At 51.8% G+C, this 18,787-nt stretch overlaps 1 protein-coding gene across 1 annotated transcript in view; it reads left to right on the top strand.

Moving 5' to 3' along the window:
* timp2a (TIMP metallopeptidase inhibitor 2a) overlaps positions 1-18,787 on the top strand; it is a 96,886-nt gene that overhangs the window by 59,058 nt on the left and 19,041 nt on the right. Inside the window, exons 2-4 of the mRNA XM_072483569.1 lie at positions 5,889-5,989; positions 14,192-14,300; positions 17,952-18,076. Of these exons, the coding sequence (XP_072339670.1) occupies positions 5,889-5,989; positions 14,192-14,300; positions 17,952-18,076 (335 nt within the window). The remainder of the gene's footprint in view (positions 1-5,888; positions 5,990-14,191; positions 14,301-17,951; positions 18,077-18,787) is intronic.

Consider the following 18,787-nt stretch of genomic DNA (forward strand, 5'->3'; position numbering starts at 1 on the left):
GCGGTGAGATTGGAAAATTTGGCGTTCTAGCCAAAACTCCGTTAATTCTCAGTGGTACTGGAAAATCCGCTGTGAATGAGGATTGAAGATTTTGTCCTACATTTACAATTCTTGACCAATGGGAGAACTACTTATGGCTTCCTTACAACAAACTAACCTTGGCTAATGTATGCTCTTTTCTTTCACTTCTCGCTGTCAGTCCATCCTTTTAGCCAATCAATACTCCAGTTTTGGCTTCTGTTTATTGCTAATGCTGGACTCACTGGAGCCCATTCCCCATCTTAAAACAGTATTTTACACTTACAAGAGATGTCAACTTAGATATTTCTCAACAACATGCCAATAATACAGAAGACCTTTCAACACTAAACCTATGTACAGTACAATTTGATAACTTAAGCCTAATTAATTACACAAATGTGACGATGAGAAGCCAGTTGGCACTCTGTCTATCAGTCAAGCATTTCCTAGTTAAAATTTAAGCCTTATTCTGCAAGTAGATTTTATGAAATCAAAATTACATGTGTCCTTGGCATAAAAGAGCCCTGTGAAATAACTAATACAATAAATTATTGTGTGAAAATTCTCTTGGGTGTCGTGTAAAACATTTACAGGCGAGAATGATAGCAATTCTGCATTTATACTCCTGTTTAATTCCATGCTTGATGTGTATTGCTAGAAGAAAATGTTTGGATATTTTTAAATGCCCGTTTCCTAATTGGCTAATAACAAAAGGGGACACAATTCCTGGCACCTTGGATCTGCAGCATCGGCTGCAAAAATGAAACTGAGACTCATTTGAAAATAGGTGACCAGCAACAAGCTTATTTGCACAGCTTCCATATTGCCACCAATGGTATGCTGGTTTGTATTGTGCCCACCCTGTAGGTATTCAGAATGACTGGCTGGTTTAGGGGCTGTTTTAGCACAGGGCTAAATCGCTGGCTTTGAATGCAGACCAAAGCAGGCCAGCAGCACAGTTCAATTCCCGGACCAGCCTCCCCGAACAGGCGCTGGAATGTGGCGACTAGGGGCTTTTCACAGTAACTTCATTTGAAGCCTACTTGTGACAATAAGCGATTTCTTCTTCATCTTCATTGCTGTGCCTCCACAATTTCCAACATAACAGTGCAATAATCTCTAAGAATGGTTTCACCTTAGAAGTGCTACACACATAACAAGTGCTACACACTCATTGTAGAACTCACACCGTGCACATCAATGCATAATGGGTACAACTAAGGACCACAGAATTCTTCGCCAAGTGGAACAGTGCGACTATCGACTGCTCATTTGAAAAAACATATTTGTCTACATTGGCATTGAGGATATTTCTTAAACCATTTCAAAAGCCCTCTCCAATGAACAGTACACTTGGAATATGAGAAATTACCAAGCAGCATAGATACTATCACTTTTTTTGTTTTCCCTTTTCTACTCTGATCTAAAGTGTTGCCTGTGAGTAGTTCAAGGACATATGTATTTGTTGCAGAAGTCCTACCTTTTGGTTGAAGCTATTAACCAATCCAATTCAGCTGCATATTGAAAAAGAAAATGTAATTGTGTAGTCTGTCAAGAGTTAAATTTTTTAAAATCAGCATTGTCTGAGGGTGGGATCTAACCATATTTTCTCAGGCTCAGTCTGAACCAGTGTGTTCCCCTCCAGCTGCACAGACTAGGTATTGAGCTTTAAAAAAAAAAAAAAAAAAAAAAAATTTTTTAATTGATTTTGGTATACGAAACGAATATAAATATGAACAAACAATAGGAGATGAAGAGAAGAAAAAAGAGAACAACAAAAAAAAGTAAAACTGAAACAATTTACACATAGATCGGCTTCAACTATTTACATACATACATCGCAGTTTCCTTTCCTTTTTCCTTCGTGCAGTATTTGCAATGGCAATTGTTGACCCTGCGTTTCGCTTCCCACCGGTTTTCTCTTTTTCTTTTTTTTCCCCCCATTGGCTCAGGTTCTAGGACCACCCCAGGATGATGGGTTGGTTCTTGGGGGATAAGGGCTACTCACTGAGGTCTTGGCTGATGACACCAGTGCGGAAGCCGGCGACCGAGATGGAAACCCGATTTATAATGAGGCCCATTCTGCTACCTGTGCTGTCATTGAACGGTGCATCAGACTGCTCAAAATGTGGTTCTGATGCCTGGACTACTCTGGTGGTGCACTGCAGTACACACGCCCCTCACAGCCCAAGGGCGTCTCCTGTTTTGTGGTGGTTTGCTGTGCCCTCCACAACCTGGCACAGCAGCGGACAACATGGTGGAGGTGGAGGGTAATGCCGCCTTGTTTGAGGAGGAGACTGACCAGGAGGGGATGGAGGATAAGCTCTGGGAGGACCCACAGGAGGAGTTGGCGGCCCTCATCCTCACCCGATTCTCACAGGACGAGGTTTTGTCCATCAGCTCTGCCTCTCCCTCCCCCACCACCACCACCACCACCATCTGACTACCCTGTTCCACCCTCCCAAGGGTCTGTGTACAATGATCTCAAGGTAGATCTGTGTTGGCACTGTGAGCAGGTCAATATACAAAGCGTGATGATAAACTAGTTGTGAGGTTAGCTCTGGTGCTGCTCACTTTATGCCCTCCTGTCTTTCTGCTGATGGCGTGCTCACACCCATTCTCTGAAAGGGCTCTGCACCGGGGCGTTTGATCTTCGACCACTGTGCCTGGGTGGTGGGGGGAGCAGAGGGCAATAGGGGATGGGGTGCAGGCAGGCGCGCTGTGAAAAGTAACGTGACACAGGTTTCAAATGTATTGGATGTAACAAGTTTTAATTGTGAACTTTTGACATTTCCTGCATCCGTAGCCTTTGGGACTCCTCCAATCGGCTATGCATTTACTGGAATGGCAGTGACATCTCCTGAATATCAGGGTTGTGTCCCTTCATCTGCATCAGCTCCGGGCAAACCTTGTCTAGAGGCTCGGCATCTGACTGGGACCAGCAGACCTCCGACTGCTGACTCCCTTGGATGTTACTGCTTCCATCTGATGAGCATCACCAACTGTGTGGTGCTCACCAGATTGTGCCCAAGAAATCTGACAACTAATGTCACCCACCGAAGTGTGTGGCTCTACGCAGGTGGAAGGTGGGAGTGATAGCTGTGACACCTCAATGGTGGTGTCCTCTGAGCTCTCCTCTGAGGTGGTCTCTTGGATGGCATGGGGGGAACGACTCTGGATGGTCCGGCCTCATTGGATGGAGACCCTGCGAGACAATGGACATGTGATCAGTGAGAGGGAAGGATCATTTTGTTTGACATGAGCAACTCACTTGAGACAGGTCATCTGGGTAAAGGGAAAGTAGATCCTCACCTCCTATGGCGGATGCCAACCTCGCTGTCAGTGACTGCTTTTTCTCTCTTTTTCTTTCTCTCTCTGTCTTTCCTCCTCCTCTCTCCACTTCTCTCCTCCTCTTTCTTTTTCTCTCACTCTCTTCTCGCTTTTTTCTCTTTCTTCTTTCTCTTTTCTTTCTCTCTTCTCTCCTCTCACTTTTTTTCTCTCTCTCCTCTCTTTTTTCTTTCTATCCTCTCTTTTTTCTCTCTCTCCTCCTTTTTTCCTCTCTCTCTTTGTTCTTTTTCCTCTCTCTCCTCTCTCTTTTTTTTTTTCTCTCTCCCCTCCTCTCTCCTCTCTTTTTTTGTCCTCTTTTTTTTTTTCTCTCGCTCCTCTCTCTATTTTTCTCTCTCTCCTCTCTTTTTTTCTTTCTCTCCTCTCTTTTTTCTCTCTCTCCTCCTTTTTTCCTCTCTCTCTTTTTGTTCTTTTTCCTCTCTCTCCTCTCTCTTTTTTTTCTCTCTCCCCTCCTCTCTCCTCTTTTTTTGTCCTCTTTTTTTTTTTTTTCTCTCGCTCCTCTCTCTATTTTTCTCTCTCTCTGTTTTTTTTTCTCTCTCCTCTCTACTTTTTTTCTCTCTTCCCCATCCTGGCCCTTTCCTGCTTATTATGGGCTATTAGCCCCTGCAGGGACACCGAGAGGGCATTGTGATCCGCATGTTTGATGGATCGGGGGGGGTCTATAGTAAATGGCATGTGTGGGCACCGCAGCTGGACATAAATGTGCTGGTGGTTGCCAGTGGTTCTGAGGAGCAAGCACAAATATCGGATGTGAGGTTAGTGAGAGACATCAGCTAGTAATTTGAGGGATGGCTGGCGGAACTGATGCCAGGAGAGAGGGGGTAACTTACACTTGGTGGTCATTGGTCGTCTTCTGACATTGTATTTGATCCTCTGGTCATGCTGCCTGCACTGACAGCCGTTGCCACTGCCACCCAGGCAGTATTGCTGACTCTGCTGCTGGTACTCCAACCCTCTTGGGCAGGGGGGGGGGACAACAACATGATGTCCTGTCTTCAATCGAGTAGCCTGTCCAGGTCTGTATCCCCAAAGCAAGGAGCAGGTCTGAACCAGGTCTGCCGAATCAAACGCGAAACAGCCAGTAACCATGGAGCTCATTTCTGGCACTAAAGTGCCGTGAAATATGGGCCACAATCTCGCCAATGCAGCCGCCGTGAAAGGCCCCGCCAATCGTGCCCAAAATGACACTGAGAAATGTTTCCATTAAACCCTGAGTATTGGAGACGTCAATCTATTTCTGTTACTTGAGAAACATCTGCCTTACTTTGTGAAAGGAAGGCAACAAGCTATAAACAATAGGATATTGTAATTGACTTTGTGGTTAGCACTGTTGCTTCACAGCACCAGGGTCCCAGGTTCGATTCACAGCGTGGGTCACTGTCTGTGCGGAGTCTGCACGTTCTCCCCGTGTCTGCTCCGGTTTCCTCCCACAAGTCCCGAAAGATGTGCTTGTTAGGTAATTTGGACATTCTGAATTCTCCCTCTGTGTACCCAAACAGACGCCGGAATGTTGCAACTAGGAGTTTTTCCGCAGTAACTTCATTACAGTGTTAATAATAAAGTGACGATAATAAAGATTATTGTTATTAAAAATGTTTTGGGGAATGCAGTCTTGCCTCTTTCACAAGAAAATCTGGTGAGCGCAATCGGCCTTTACTGGACCTTGGATAGGCACTGATTTGTTTTGATCCATTACAGGTGGCACATTTTATGTGAAGAAAACATAACATTGAGGCTATGGGCGGCACGGTAGCCCAGTGGTTAGCACTGTTGCTTCACAGTGCCAGGGTCCCAGGTTCGATTCCCAGCTTGGGTCACTCTGCGGAGTCTGCACGTTCTCCCTGTGTCTGCGTGGGTTTCCTCCCAAAAGTCCCGAAAGAAGTGCTGTTGGGTGAATTGGACATTCAGTGTATCCAAACAGGTGCCGGAATGTGGCGACTAGGGGCTTTTCACAGTAACTCCATTGCAGTGTTAATGTAAGCTTACTTTAATTAAGATTATTATTAATCTGATTTCTGCTTTGGATAATTGTCTCCATTACTCTTTGACACTGTAAATTACATGGTGTGCTCTTAAAGAAACACCAAATGTATTTTGTTAGCAGAACACTATGTTGTGAGTCACAAGGTATAATTCTTCTGATCCTTAAGGCAGATTCAGTCGAAGCATTCAAATGGGAATCAGAGTGCTAACTGAAAAAGGACGAATGTGGAGGGTTACTGGGAGAATGGCACTGTGTAAATTGCTCATTTGGTGAGACGATGGGCTGAATGGCCTCGCCCTGTGCTTTAACAATTTTGTGATTTCAGTAAGAACAGACCTAATCTGAGCATTGCCAGAGGACATCTGCTTGTATTTTCTTATTGCTCCTTATCTCTTGAGATGGATGTGTCTTCTCAAAGAATTCTACTTGATCATCTCAAATGGGAAATTGCTCCTTCTGATGCCATAATTACTTAAACTATATTCCTAATCGTTCTTTTACTGGAAATTAATTAATTAATCTCTTTTTTTTAAACCAGTGATCAAGGCGAAAGTGATTTCAAGTAAAGAAGTGAATAGTGGGAATGACCTGTATGGATATCCCAGCCAGAACGTGGCATATGAGATCAAACAGATAAAGGTACTGTTACAATCCTGTCCGGGGTTATATTAACTGAAATCCGAACAATTAGGAATTAACTTACAGAACTATCCCACAAGATTTCACATTTTCTTTTAACAAACAAACATCATGGTGTATATATATAAAGAGAAATTAAACAAAGCAATGACTATTAACTTGATGCTAAAGCTGAGAAAGATCAGCTGAGTTCTACATTTTACTACCTACACCCATTGGGGGCTGGTTTAGCACAGGGCTTTGAATCGCTGGCTTTGAAAGCAGACCAAGGCAGGCCAGCAGCACGGTTCAATTCCTGTACCAGCCTCCCCGAACAGGCGCCGGAATGTGGCGACTAGGGGCTTTTCACAGTAACTTCATTTGAAGCCTACTTGTGACAATAAGCGATTTTTCATTTCATTTCTTCCTGCGCCCCACCACCCACACCAAGTGTTCCCTTATCTTACAAAATCTGAAGGTTTGTTCCCTTTTCCACATAAATTCAGACGCACTATTTTAAATGTCAGTCTTAACTGCATTCCACACTGTTACTGTACTTTTTTGTGCAGACACTTCTGAATGCCTTTTAATGAGAATGGTAACTGCTCTCCAACCTCTACGGGCGGGATTCTCCAATAATGGGGCTATGTCCCCACGCCGGTGTGAAAACCGGCGCCAACCACTCCGGTGTCAACGGCCCCCGAAAGTGAGGAATTCTCCCCTTTCTCAGCGGCTAGGTTGCCGCCGGAGTGGTTCGTGCAGCTCCAGCCGGCGCCGAACGGCCTGCGTGAGTTTGCACATTTACCTTCTCCGCGCCGGCCCCCGGGCACTATGGCGGAGCCCTACAGGGGCCTGCGCGGAGTAAAGTAGGCCCCCACGGAACCAGCCCGCCCGCCGATAGGTAGGCCCCGATCGCGGGCCAGGCCACTGTGGGGGCCCCCCCGGAGTCAGATCCCACCCCCCCCCCCCCTGCCCACCCCCTCCAGGATGGCCCCCGCACACTTACCTTCTAGGTCCCGCCATGTGGGAGGTGAGTAATCCACGCCGGCGGGACTGGGCCAAACTCGTTGGCCTCTCAGCCGATCAGGGCCCGGAGAATCGCCAGGGGGGCTGCTGCCAACGGCCCCCGACCGGCGCGGCGGGAATCCCGCAGGCGCCCGAAAAACGGCGCCGGAGAATAGGGAAGCCGGCGGCAGGGTGGGATTCGCGCCTCCCCCCATGGATCTGTCGGAGAATCCCAGCCCATGTCTCAAGGTTAGTCACATCTGGGCATTTGCAATCTTTTTACCGTGAAAGAAACCCAATAATCAGTACAGGCAAATGTAATGCCATTGTTATGCTAACCTGCCTGATATAAGTGAGGTGAACTACATTGTGAGATCTCCACTACACCAAATTCTCACTTTGCATAGGACAGTCTGCTTTCTCTATACCAGAGCACAGACATGGGGACAGTCATGGTTAATAAAATTCAAGTATATTGCTATGTGAAGCAACATGCTGTGGATTCATACAATACATACGTTCTAGCCCACTGATGAATCTACATCCAGCACTATTATTTAGGCAGAGGTCAGTACCAAATTATGTTGTGGTGTCCTACTATGCATTGGATTTCCCAAGTTGGATCATTGTTTCAATAAATGTGAATAACACTATTTGTATAGTCTGAGTTCACGGTTCTCTTGTTTATTTCATAGAATTTACCGTGCAGAAGGAGGCCATTCGGCCCATCGAGTCTGCACCGGCTCTTGGAATTTACTTATTTAGCAAGTAGATCCAGAGGAACTACCCAAGCATGATTTAATACCTCTTTATTGGGCGAAAAGAAAGCATGAGCTTAGTTTTAATACATTATGCAAGTAAAACGGGTAATTCTCCCATTCGTTCAGCAAAGTGGCAGAGATATCATTGGTAACTACTTGAATAGTTGTGGCAGAATTTAAACAATTGGCAATGTGTCAAACAGGTCTTCATGCAACTCAGCATAACTGATGGCTCAATGAATGCTTTTATTATATGTCATTGAATTGACTGCATTAGTGATTCATCAACAGTGAAAATCACATCTGAAGTTCATTCCCCATCAAAATGATTCACCCATGCAGGACATCTTTTGTGGGGCGAAATTCTCCGTTATCGGTGCAAAGTCCGCCGATCGGCGCAAAAAACGGCGCAGATCTGACTTGCGTCACGCCGGAAAAATTGTTGTAAAGTCTCCGGCCCGAAATGGGCTAGCAGCGACGTGACGGGATCCGCGCTTGCGCACGTGGTTCACGCCGTGCAGCATCATACACGCCGCACGGCGTGACGGCTCATAAGGACGCGCTGCTCTCCCCCACCCGACCGGAACACCCGACCGGAACACCCGACTGGATGGCTGGCCGCCGCTCAGCCCCAAGGTTCCAGTCACGAGATGTGGAGGCGCTCCTGGACGCAGTGGAGCAGAGGAGGGAGGCCTGTATCCCGGGCACGGCCGCAGAGTTGCCCCATGCCACAGCTGGCGTCCGTGGAGGGAGGTGGCAGAGGCCGTCACCGCTGTGGCCCTGACACCACGGACAGGCACCCAGTGCCACAAGAAGGTGAACGACTTCGTCAGAGCAGGCAGGGTGAGCCTTCCCCCCCCCCCCCCCGCCCGATATCCATATCCCCCCTCTCCCCCCATATCCCCCCTTCCCCCATCTCCCCCCCTCCCTCCATATCCCCCCCTCCCTCCATATCCCTCCCTGCCCCCATATCCCCCCCTGCCCCCATATCCCCCCCTGCCCCCATATCCCCCCCTGCCCCCATATCCCCCCCTGCCCCCATATCCCCCCCTGCCCCCATATCCCCCCCTGCCCCCATATCCCCCCCTGCCCCCATATCCCCTCCCGCCCCCATATCCCCCCCTCCCCCATATCCCCAAGTGAATCCAGCCCTAACCTTAACCTCTGCAATACACGCGCAACCGATTGCGTGCATTCATATACCTGCCTAACACTGTTGCCTTTTACCCCTGACACCCCCCCCCCCTCCGCCACAGGAGAAACGCACACACAACACCAGGGAGCATGTGAGGACTGGAGGAGGGCCCGCTGATGAGAGGCCACTGACCGTACACGAGAAAAGGGCCCTGGAACTGGCTGGCGGAACAGAGGACCGGGAGGTTGCTGATGCAGAGGTCGGGGGCGTACTAGCAAGTGAGCCACCGACAGCCCGTCCCCTATCCCCCCTCCCCTATATCCCCCTCCCCCGTATCACCTGATCACTGCCTGATGTCTAACCATGCATGCTTCATTGTGTATCGCAGGACCAAACATCCAGGCACCCATCCCCGCAGATGCAGACCGCCCGCAGGATGCCCCTCGCACACCACGGGAGACGGAGAGACCTGGAGCAACAGGGAGACGACGCCCCCGTCACATGCGGGTGCGACGACGCAGGCGTGTGCCACCCAGCGACGAGAGGGGCAGCCACAGGCCCCCGTCACAGCCGGGCCAGGACACCACTACCCAGGACAGCACTACCCGGGACAGCACTACCCAGGAAGACGAAATACCAGACAATGACTCAGAGTGGATGGGTGGAGACGAACCCCCACCCCAAAGTGCCATGGACTCAGAGTGGGACGAAGAGCACGTCACAACACCACTGCTGTCACCAACACCCTCCACCATCGCAGAAACACTCACCTCGGTTGGGCACTTTAGTGATGAGGCGTCTGGTACACTCACTGGTGCGCACAACACAGCCGTCCCGGTACAGCAGGTGGAGGTAGGAGCAGCAGAGGGGCCGGGCGGTCGGAGGGCAGCCCAGCCCAAGCGAACATCTGCCGCCCAGATGGATCCCGGGTTCCTGGAGTTACCACACCCACACATAGATCCGATGCAACCAACGATCCGGAGACGAGCGAAGAGGGTGACGGCCGGCTTGCGGCGGCTGCAGTCGCAGGTGGAGGAGTCCACCCGCGTCCAGGAGCTGGGAGTGGTGCCGGTCATGCGTGCCACCCAGGCCGACACCGCACGGGTGGCGTCCGCGGTGGAGGCAATGGGTGCGACGGTGTCAGACATGGGGAACGGTTTGCGAGGCCTGGGGCTTTCCGTGCAGGCGGCGTCTGTGGCCCAGGACATGGCTGCCCTCTCACAGGAGGCCATGAGCCAGTGCCAGCGCCAGATGGCAGAGGCGCTCAACGCCATGGCCCAGTCTCAACAGGCCATAGCCCAGTCTCTGCAGGCCATGGCCCAGTGTCAGCAGGCCATCGCTGAGGGCATCGGCGCCAGTGGCAATGTGCGAGCTGGCGTCGCACAGTCACAGACAGGGTTTGCCAACCCCCTGGGCTCCATGGCTGCAAACCTGCAGACCCCTGTCGATACCAGCACGGGCCTCCAGGACTGGCATCGCCAGATGTCGGGGGCGCGTCGGATGGCCAGTCCGTTCGCATCCCCCACCCATGTAGAGGCCTGGGGGCCATCGGGCACCCCGAGGGAGGAGGAGGTGGTGTGGTCCGTCCCGGCTCCCTCTGTAGGGGAGGTCCCGGTACACCGCGACACCTCGGACTCCCCCCCCTTCCGTCCCAGGTGCATCGGGTAGGCAACGGGCAGGACAGGCTGGCAGCTCGCCATCCCAGTCGCCCAGGCCGCAGCCTGGCCCATCTAGGCCAGGACGTCCCAGGAAACGGCCGCCAAAGGGATCCTGTGACAGAGGGCAGGAATCACAGGAGTCCACCTCCAGTTCTGCTGTACCGTCTGGGGAACCACGTAGACGTAGTCAAAGGGCCCGTAAGGCCAAACAATTAGACACTGAGTAAGTTGGCACGGGTGCAGGGCACAGATGAGTTTTAGGGGCTAGGGCACGTGCATGAACTCCTTTGGTTATTAAAGTCAATGTTACACCTACAGAAGCTGCCTTTGTGCTCTGTCCAAAGCGTGCGGGGGTGTCATGTACGTTGAGTGCAAGTGTGTGTGTGAGGGGTGGTCTTACCTCAGCCCCAGGTGAGTCTGCCCCCTTCCCCCTGGGCCGCCATCAACATCCCCCCCGGGCAGAGGACGGGACCGTGCTCTGCAGTGTCACAGCCGCATGCAGGGATGGTCCGGGTACTGTGGCCATGGGTCAGACATAGTCCAACGATGTGGAGCCAGGAGCTCATCGCAGGGCGGGTTGTCATCATCCTCCATGGCCTGCAATAGACACGCGTCCACCCGCAACTGTGTGAGCCCGGCCGTTGTGCCGCAGGTGGATCGGCAATGGGGGGGGTGTGCATGCGGGTGGGGTGGGTGGGGTTGGGGAGGTGGGTGAGGGTGCTGGGTGGGTGGAGTGGGTGGTCGGCTGTTGCCATGGTGTGCGGACTGTGGCCACACTACCCGATTCCCACGCCCATCTAGTCAGTGAAGCAGGCGGCTATCAGTCTGTCCCGTGCCCGCTGGGCCAGCCGGTAACGGTGGACTGCCACCCGCCTGTGTCTAGCCCGTCTGCCCTGACCATTGCCCCCATCCCCCTCATCTAGGGAGGACTGCGCCTCTTCCTGCTGCTCCTCCACTCCGCCCTCCTCTGCCTGCGGCACATCGCCCCTCTGTTGGGCTATGTTGTGCAGGACGCAGCACACCACAATGATGCGGCCGACCCTATCTGACCGATACTGGAGGGCGCCCCCAGAGAGGTCCAGGCACCTGAAACGCATCTTCAGCACGCCAAATCACCTCTCTATCACTCCCCTTGTCGCTACATGGGCATCATTGTAGCGGTTCTCCGCCTCATTGTGTGGCCTCCGTATAGGCGTCATCAGCCACGATCGCAATGGGTAGCCCCTGTCGCCCAGCAACCAGCCCCTCAGCCGGGGATGGCGTCCCTCGTACATGCCGGGGATGGATGACCGCGACAACACGTATGAGTCGTGTACACTGCCTGGGTAACGGGCGCAGACGTGCAGGATCATCATGCGGTGGTCGCAGACCACCTATATGTTCATCGAATAGGTTCCCTTCCTATTGGTGAACACGGCCCTGTTATCTGCAGGTGGCCGCACGGCGATGTGCATCCCATCAATCGCGCCCTGGACCATGGGGAACCCGGCCACAGCAGAGAAGCCCACGGCCCAGGCATCTTGGCTGGCCCGGTCCACAGGGAAGCGGATGTAGCGGTGCGCCATGGCATGTAGGGCATCTGTCACTGCCTGGCCCATGTCATATAGGGCATCTGTCACTGCCCGGATGCACCGATGTCTGCGATATGCCGGACAGGTCCCCACTCGGTGCCTGGAATGACCCTGTTGCATAAAAGTTCAGGGCCACTGTAACCTTGACGGACACGGGGAGAGGGTGTCCCCCACCAGTGCCACGCGGTGACAGGTGTGCCAGCAGGTGGCAGATGTGTGCCACGGTTTCCCGCCTCAACCGGAGTCTCCTCCTGCATTCCCGGTCCGTGAGGTCCTGGTATGACTGCCGGGGCCGGTACACACGGGGCGCCCTCTGGTGCCTCCGTTGCCGTGGGGCCGCGACATCCTCTTCCCCCTCCTCGTCCTGTCGGTCAGTTGTCCCTCCAGCCTGGGCGGCTGCCGCCTGCCCCTCTGCGGCAGCCTGCGCCGCCTCTCTGGCACGCTCCTCCTCCTCCTCATCCAGGGCAACATAGACATTAGCGGCTGCCGCCACGGCGGCCAACATCGCTGGATGATCGGAAAACATGATGGCCTGGTTGGGGGGGGGACGACGACATGTCATCATTGCCCATATCCCCACCTTCCCCCCAGCCAGGTGGCATGGACCGCATGGGTCCAACTGTTGGAGGCTGGCACCTGGCCAGGTGGACCAACTCACTTGCCCTCGCATCCCCCTCCCCGGCACGGACCTCCCATCCCCCTCCCCGGCATGGACCCCCCCGCCCCATCCCCCTTTCCGGCACGAACCCCCCATCCCCCTCCCCGGCATGGACCCCCCCCCCATCCCCCTTTCCGGCACGGACCCCCCCCCCTCCATCCTCCTCCCCGACACGGACCTCCCATCCCCCTCCCCGGCACCGACCCCCCCCCCCCCCTGCCCCCATCCTCCTCCCCGGCATGGACCTCCCATCCCCCTCCCCGGCACGGACCCCCCCCATCCCCCTCCCCGGCATGGACCCCCCCCCTCATCCCCCTCCCCAGCACGGACCCCCCCCATCCCCCTCCCCGGCACGGACCTCCCATCCCCCTCCCCGGCATGGAGCCCCCCCCCCCCATCCCCCTCCCCGGCACGGACCCCCCATCCCCCTCCCTGGCACAGACCCTCCCATCCCCCTCCCCGGCAAGGACCTCCCATCCTCCTCCCCGGCACGGACCCCCCATCCTTATCCCCGGCACGGACCCCCCTCCCGGCACTCCCCCGGAGCCCCGCCCACTCTAACCACCCCCCCCCCCCCCGCCGCACACACATACACAAAACCCGACACACACCTCTCCCCCACACATTCAGACTGCAGCCACGCCATCGCCTGCCCAGCGGCCAACCCCCCAGGCCGTCACTCACCTCCACGCTGGTCGGCGTAAAACTGGAGCACAGGTTCACGCCGATGAAAAGGAGGTTTGATTTACGTCGACTTGAACGGTCATCACGTCGACGGGACTTCGGCCCATCCGGAAGGGAGAATATCGGCAAGCCCAAAATCGGCTGCCTTGCGCACACCCGTGCCATTCTCTGACGTCTGCGGCGCAATTTACGCCCCGCCGACTTTTCTCCCTTCGGAGACTTCGGCAACCGGCGGGGGCGGGATTCACGGTGGCCAACGGCCATTCTCCGACCCACTGGGGGGTCGGAGAATGACGCCCGTGATGTCTATCTGGATGGGTAACAAATTTATAAATTAATCTTCAGTAAACATCTTGAAGTGTTCAGAAGACTAGAAATACCATAATCAAAAAACCTTTTTTTTAAATTTAAGTCTGTGGAAGAAGAAAACGTTTCGAAAGTCTGAAATAAAAAACTGAAAACGCTGGAAATACTCAGCAGGTCAGGCAGCATTTGTGGATAGCAAAACAGAGTTAATGTTTCTAGTCCAAACCTTTCATCAGCGTTATTGACATGAAACATTAACTCAGTTTCTCTCTCCTCAGATGCTGGTCGACCTGCTCAGTATTTCCAGAATTGACAATATTTTGATTTAAACCATGATCCATGTATCAATCACTTACTCTGATACAGCCGACATTGCAACAATTTTTTGCCCTCTCAATATTGAGTTCCACTGATCTTAACAGGAAACTTGGATCTTTTTCACCAGACGTTCAAAGGACCAGATCACGCTATTGGACATATTTTCACTGCCGTTTCATCATCACTATGTGGAATCACCCTTGAAACAAGTGGAAAAACAGACTACCTAATTACAGGTACAGTGTGTGCCTCCGAATTCTGAAAACTTTGTTTGACGTGTTTGAATAAATGAACCCTGCTCTTAATTGGAGATTTATAGAAAAACTCAAGACAGTAGGTTGGGTGTTCAAATCTTCACTTTTCCCAGTTCTGTGCGTCGGAGCCCACTCCCAGCCCCCTATTCTCCCACCCCCGGGAGGCTCGGAGCGCCATCGCGTCATTTACTGGCGCGTAAAAGCGACGCTGCGTAAATGACGTCACCCACGCATGCGCGGTTGCCATCCTCCTCTAGGCCGCCCTGCAAGAAGATCTCGGATGGATCTTGCGGGCCGGCGGAGGAAAGGACGTCCTCCTTCAGAGACGTCGGCCCGCCGATCGGTGGGCACCAATCGCGGGCCAGACCCCATTTGAGGCCCCACCCCACCGGTGCAGGAACAGCCCCCCCCCCCCCCCCCCCAAGCATTCCCGCGCTGTTCCCGCCGGCAGCGACCAGGTGTGGACGGCGCCGGCGGGAACCCGTCGTACTGGGCAGGCCGTTCGGCCCATCCAGGCCGTAAAATTGCCGCTCGCCCGTTGCAAACGACGAGTGGCGATTCTCCCAGCGGCAAGCCGTGATTCTGGCCGCGCCGGTTTGAGGGGAGGGGTCGGAGAATCACGTGCGGGCATCGGGGCGGCATGGCGGGACACTCGCGGCGCCCCGGCGATTTCCCCCATCTGGGGTGGGGGGGAGAATGCCGCCCAGGATGTGGGCATCATAGACAAGGCCGACATATTTTCATCCCTAGTTACTTCGAAGATGGTGGTGACCCTCTTCTTGATTAACTGACATCAGTCTGGTCATGCTATTTCCACAATGCTATTAGATAGGAAGCTCCGGGATTTTGTCTGAAGGACCATTACAATGCCAATACATGGCAAAGTCAGGATGGTATGTTACCAAGAGGCGATGGTGGTCCCATATATCTGCTGCCCTTGACTTCCTAGGCAGTAGATATTGTTGGCTTGGGAAATACCAAGGAAGCCTTGCTGAGTTGCTGCGGTGCATCCTGTAGGTAACAACACACACTGCAGCCAGGTTTACCAGTAGTGAAGGAAGTTGGTGTTTAAGAGGATTGAGTGTTGTTCAAGCTGACTGTTTTGTCCTGGATGGTATTTCTATGAGTGTTGGTACAACTGCATCCATGTAGGCAAGTGGGGAGTCATGCTCTTAATTTTGCCTTCTAGATTGTGGAGTGACTTTCAAAAGTCAAAATATGAAGCACTTAAATTGGGAATAACCAGTCTCTGATCTGCTGGAGTAGCCAGAGCATTTATATGGTTGATTCAGTTCAGTTGCTGGTCAGTGCTGACCCCAGGATATTGATGGAGGGCAACACGGTGGCACAGCAGTTAGCACTGCTGCCTCATGGCAGTTCAATTCCAGCCTTGGGTCATTGTCTGTGTGAAATTTGCACATTCACTCCGTGTCTGCATGGGTTTCCTTCGCGTGCTCGGGTTTCCTCCCACAGACCAAAAATGAGTGGGTTAGGTTACAGCATAGGGCAGGGTGGACAGAGGATTGGAAATGGGTGGAGTGCACTTTTAAGGGGTCAGTGGACCTCTATGGACCGCCTCCTGTGTTAGACATTTAGCTGCTGTTGTATAAAGAGTCAAAGGTTCTGCTCCTTTTCCACAAACACCTTTATTTCACTTTAACAGACTCTGCACAAAAAATCTTCTCATCACCTGACACAAAGGCCACCTGAAGCCTCTTTACATATCAGTGTCAATTATTGGATACTTAACATGAATGAGACAACTAATTGGAATGTCTCTTAACCCATTACTTAACAGTCTCCCCTTCCTTGGAGAAAAAAAATAATTAGGTGAAAACAAAATTTCACTGGGTCGGATGAGTTCCTCGGGACAGTATCCTGGGACTCCGATTCATCCTTCAATCGTCTTCCTCTTTCCAATTGTGTATCCAGCCAATGGAGTGTTTTTCTCAGATTCCCATTTGCTTGGTGCCACACCCGGTTGAATGCTTGGTCAAGGACGGTCACTCTCACCTCCTCTCTGCAATCCAGTTTGTGTGTCCATATTTGGACCAAAGCTGTAAATAAGGTTCTGAAATATCAGAGTACTTCTGGCATTAAAACTGATTCTTGAAGGGAGTCTGTCAAGGAATATGAGAAGAAATAAACTGAACTGCAGCTGGAGAGAAAGCAACTGACTAGAAACCTGCTCAGAAGAATCATTACCCTACCCTTAATGTTTACCATATATTTGCAGTTCCTTGAAGAATACTGCTGCAGGAGGCCTCTATGACCCAAGCAGGCAGTAATGTCATATCCTTCAAGAAGGCGAACAACCAACTGTTGTTAAGTTGCTAAGTGTTAGCTTGACAAAAAATTGCCTGATATACTCAAGGTCACTACAGCCTTGACTTTCTTTGCTTCTGGCTCCTCCCACACAGCATCATCAGCATCACTTAGTCTGCAATCAATATATCTTTTAAGCATGTGACTGCCGTCTACATTCATTAGATTTCCAATGGACATCAGGAAGTGAAGGATAGGACCCACTGGGAGTTAGAGATTGACTCCATAATGCTAAATCTTAATTATTCAGCATGATTTTTTAAACCTTTTAATTCACAGATTGCCAAGTGGATTCTGAAACCTGAATTTGAATCCATCCCAGACTGACCAGATAAAAGTTCCTCCTTTCTTGCAGATGAGAAGAGTAAAATGATTTGGGCCTCTCTCCATTCAGTTAAGGTGGAGGGCAGATCTATAAATTAGCATTCGTGTTCAGGGAAGTTGTAAACATATGGGCGGGATTCTCCGAGCCCGCACCGGGTCGGAGAATCACCGGGGGCGTGGGAGTTCCCCACCAAGCCGCTCCGACACCGGGACGCCAATTCTCCGGCAACAGGAGAATCATCGCTAATCATGCTCGCGCGGTCGCTGTGGTGCCGGTCGGGGGCATGATTCAAACTTGGTACCACCTGGCAGGAGCTCGGACTCATGGCCGCTGTGGACGTCCTGGTGTGTGTGGGGGGGGCGGGATCTGACTCCGGGGGGGGGCCTCCACGGGGTCCAGGCCCGCGATCGAGGGCTTTCGATCGGCGGGCGTGATCTGGAGGGTGCCTAGCTCCTTCCACGCGGCCCGCTGTAAGTTCCCTGACATGTTGCTTCGCGTCGGCGCGGAGACGGCAACCACGCATGTGCGCCGGCGCATTGATGGTCATCACGTGCATGTGCAGACCCGCGCCGGCCGTGTATGGCCGCCTTTCGCCGCCGGAGCAGCCGCAGCACTCCCTCGCCGTGCAAGGCCCCTGAACAGCAGTGAATTGCTGGGCCAGGAGACCCATTGACGCCGGTATACACCACTCCGGTGTTTACTCCAGCGTCAACACTTGGCCGGGATTTCGGAGAATCCCGGCCCCTAGCTTTGAGACCTCCGACTTTGTTGAGCAAACTAAAAATTGTAATGAAGGAGGTCACTGTCTAATATTTGAAAAAGCAGTCAGCAATTGAAGGCCTCCTGTTTAAATGTGCATAAAACAAGCTGTTTCTTGTAACTCGACAAGTTCAACTCCTTTCAACTATCTTTTCTTGGTCATTTTATAGTTTAAACAAATTGTAAACAATGAAGAAGAGAGATTTATTTTTGTTATTCCACAGGAAAACTGGACAGCGATGGCACAATGAGAATCACACTCTGTAATTTTATTATGGGATGGGACGTGCTAACTCCAACACAGAAGAAAAGCTTGAACCGTAGATACCAAATGGGGTGTGATTGCAAGGTAAGAGAAAACAAATGGTACAATCATATAGAAAATTAGTATTATTTGGGTGACAATTGAATCATGAAGGAACAAGCTTAAAAGTTGGTGCAGCTTCAGTTAGAGGCCTTAATTGCCTCATTGGTTTTAGTTGCCCTGCTGTAAAGTGGAAAATGTGTAAGTGGCTATCATTCTTTGTATGTTCAGATGGACGGAATTGTACACTGGGACAGTGAGTCATCCGAGTGCAAGATTTTTAAAATCAAAAACCTAAAATCTAAGTCATTACATGATTTAAATCATATGCTATGTCCACAAGTGAAGACTATTAGAACGGTCAGTTTGAAAGAAAATATGAGCAGGGTTCTGTAGCTGCCTGGTTACTCCATGGGAAACCTGAACAATGCAATGTGGATTGTAGTATTGTACTGTCATTAGTTCCAATGCTGAGATCAACTAATTGAACCCAGACCATGGATCAAAAATAGGTTCTCCCTAATTTTGTTGAACCAAAAGCCTTGCCAACTATGAGACATATTTTCTTCACAAGTATTCTCTTTTCCTTTAGAGGATTTTTTTTTTAGCTTCAAAAATAGCTTTATAAATCTGGGGCAGGATTCTCTCAGCCCGGGGCCGGGCTGGAGAATCCCCGCGACTGGTGCGAATCGCACCACGCCGCCGGGACACGATTCTCCGCAGAGCGGAGTGTGACCACACTCCTTGAGTGACCAC

The sequence above is a fragment of the Scyliorhinus torazame genome, chromosome 18, assembly GCF_047496885.1.
Source record: "Scyliorhinus torazame isolate Kashiwa2021f chromosome 18, sScyTor2.1, whole genome shotgun sequence".
Taxonomy (NCBI): domain Eukaryota; kingdom Metazoa; phylum Chordata; class Chondrichthyes; order Carcharhiniformes; family Scyliorhinidae; genus Scyliorhinus; species Scyliorhinus torazame.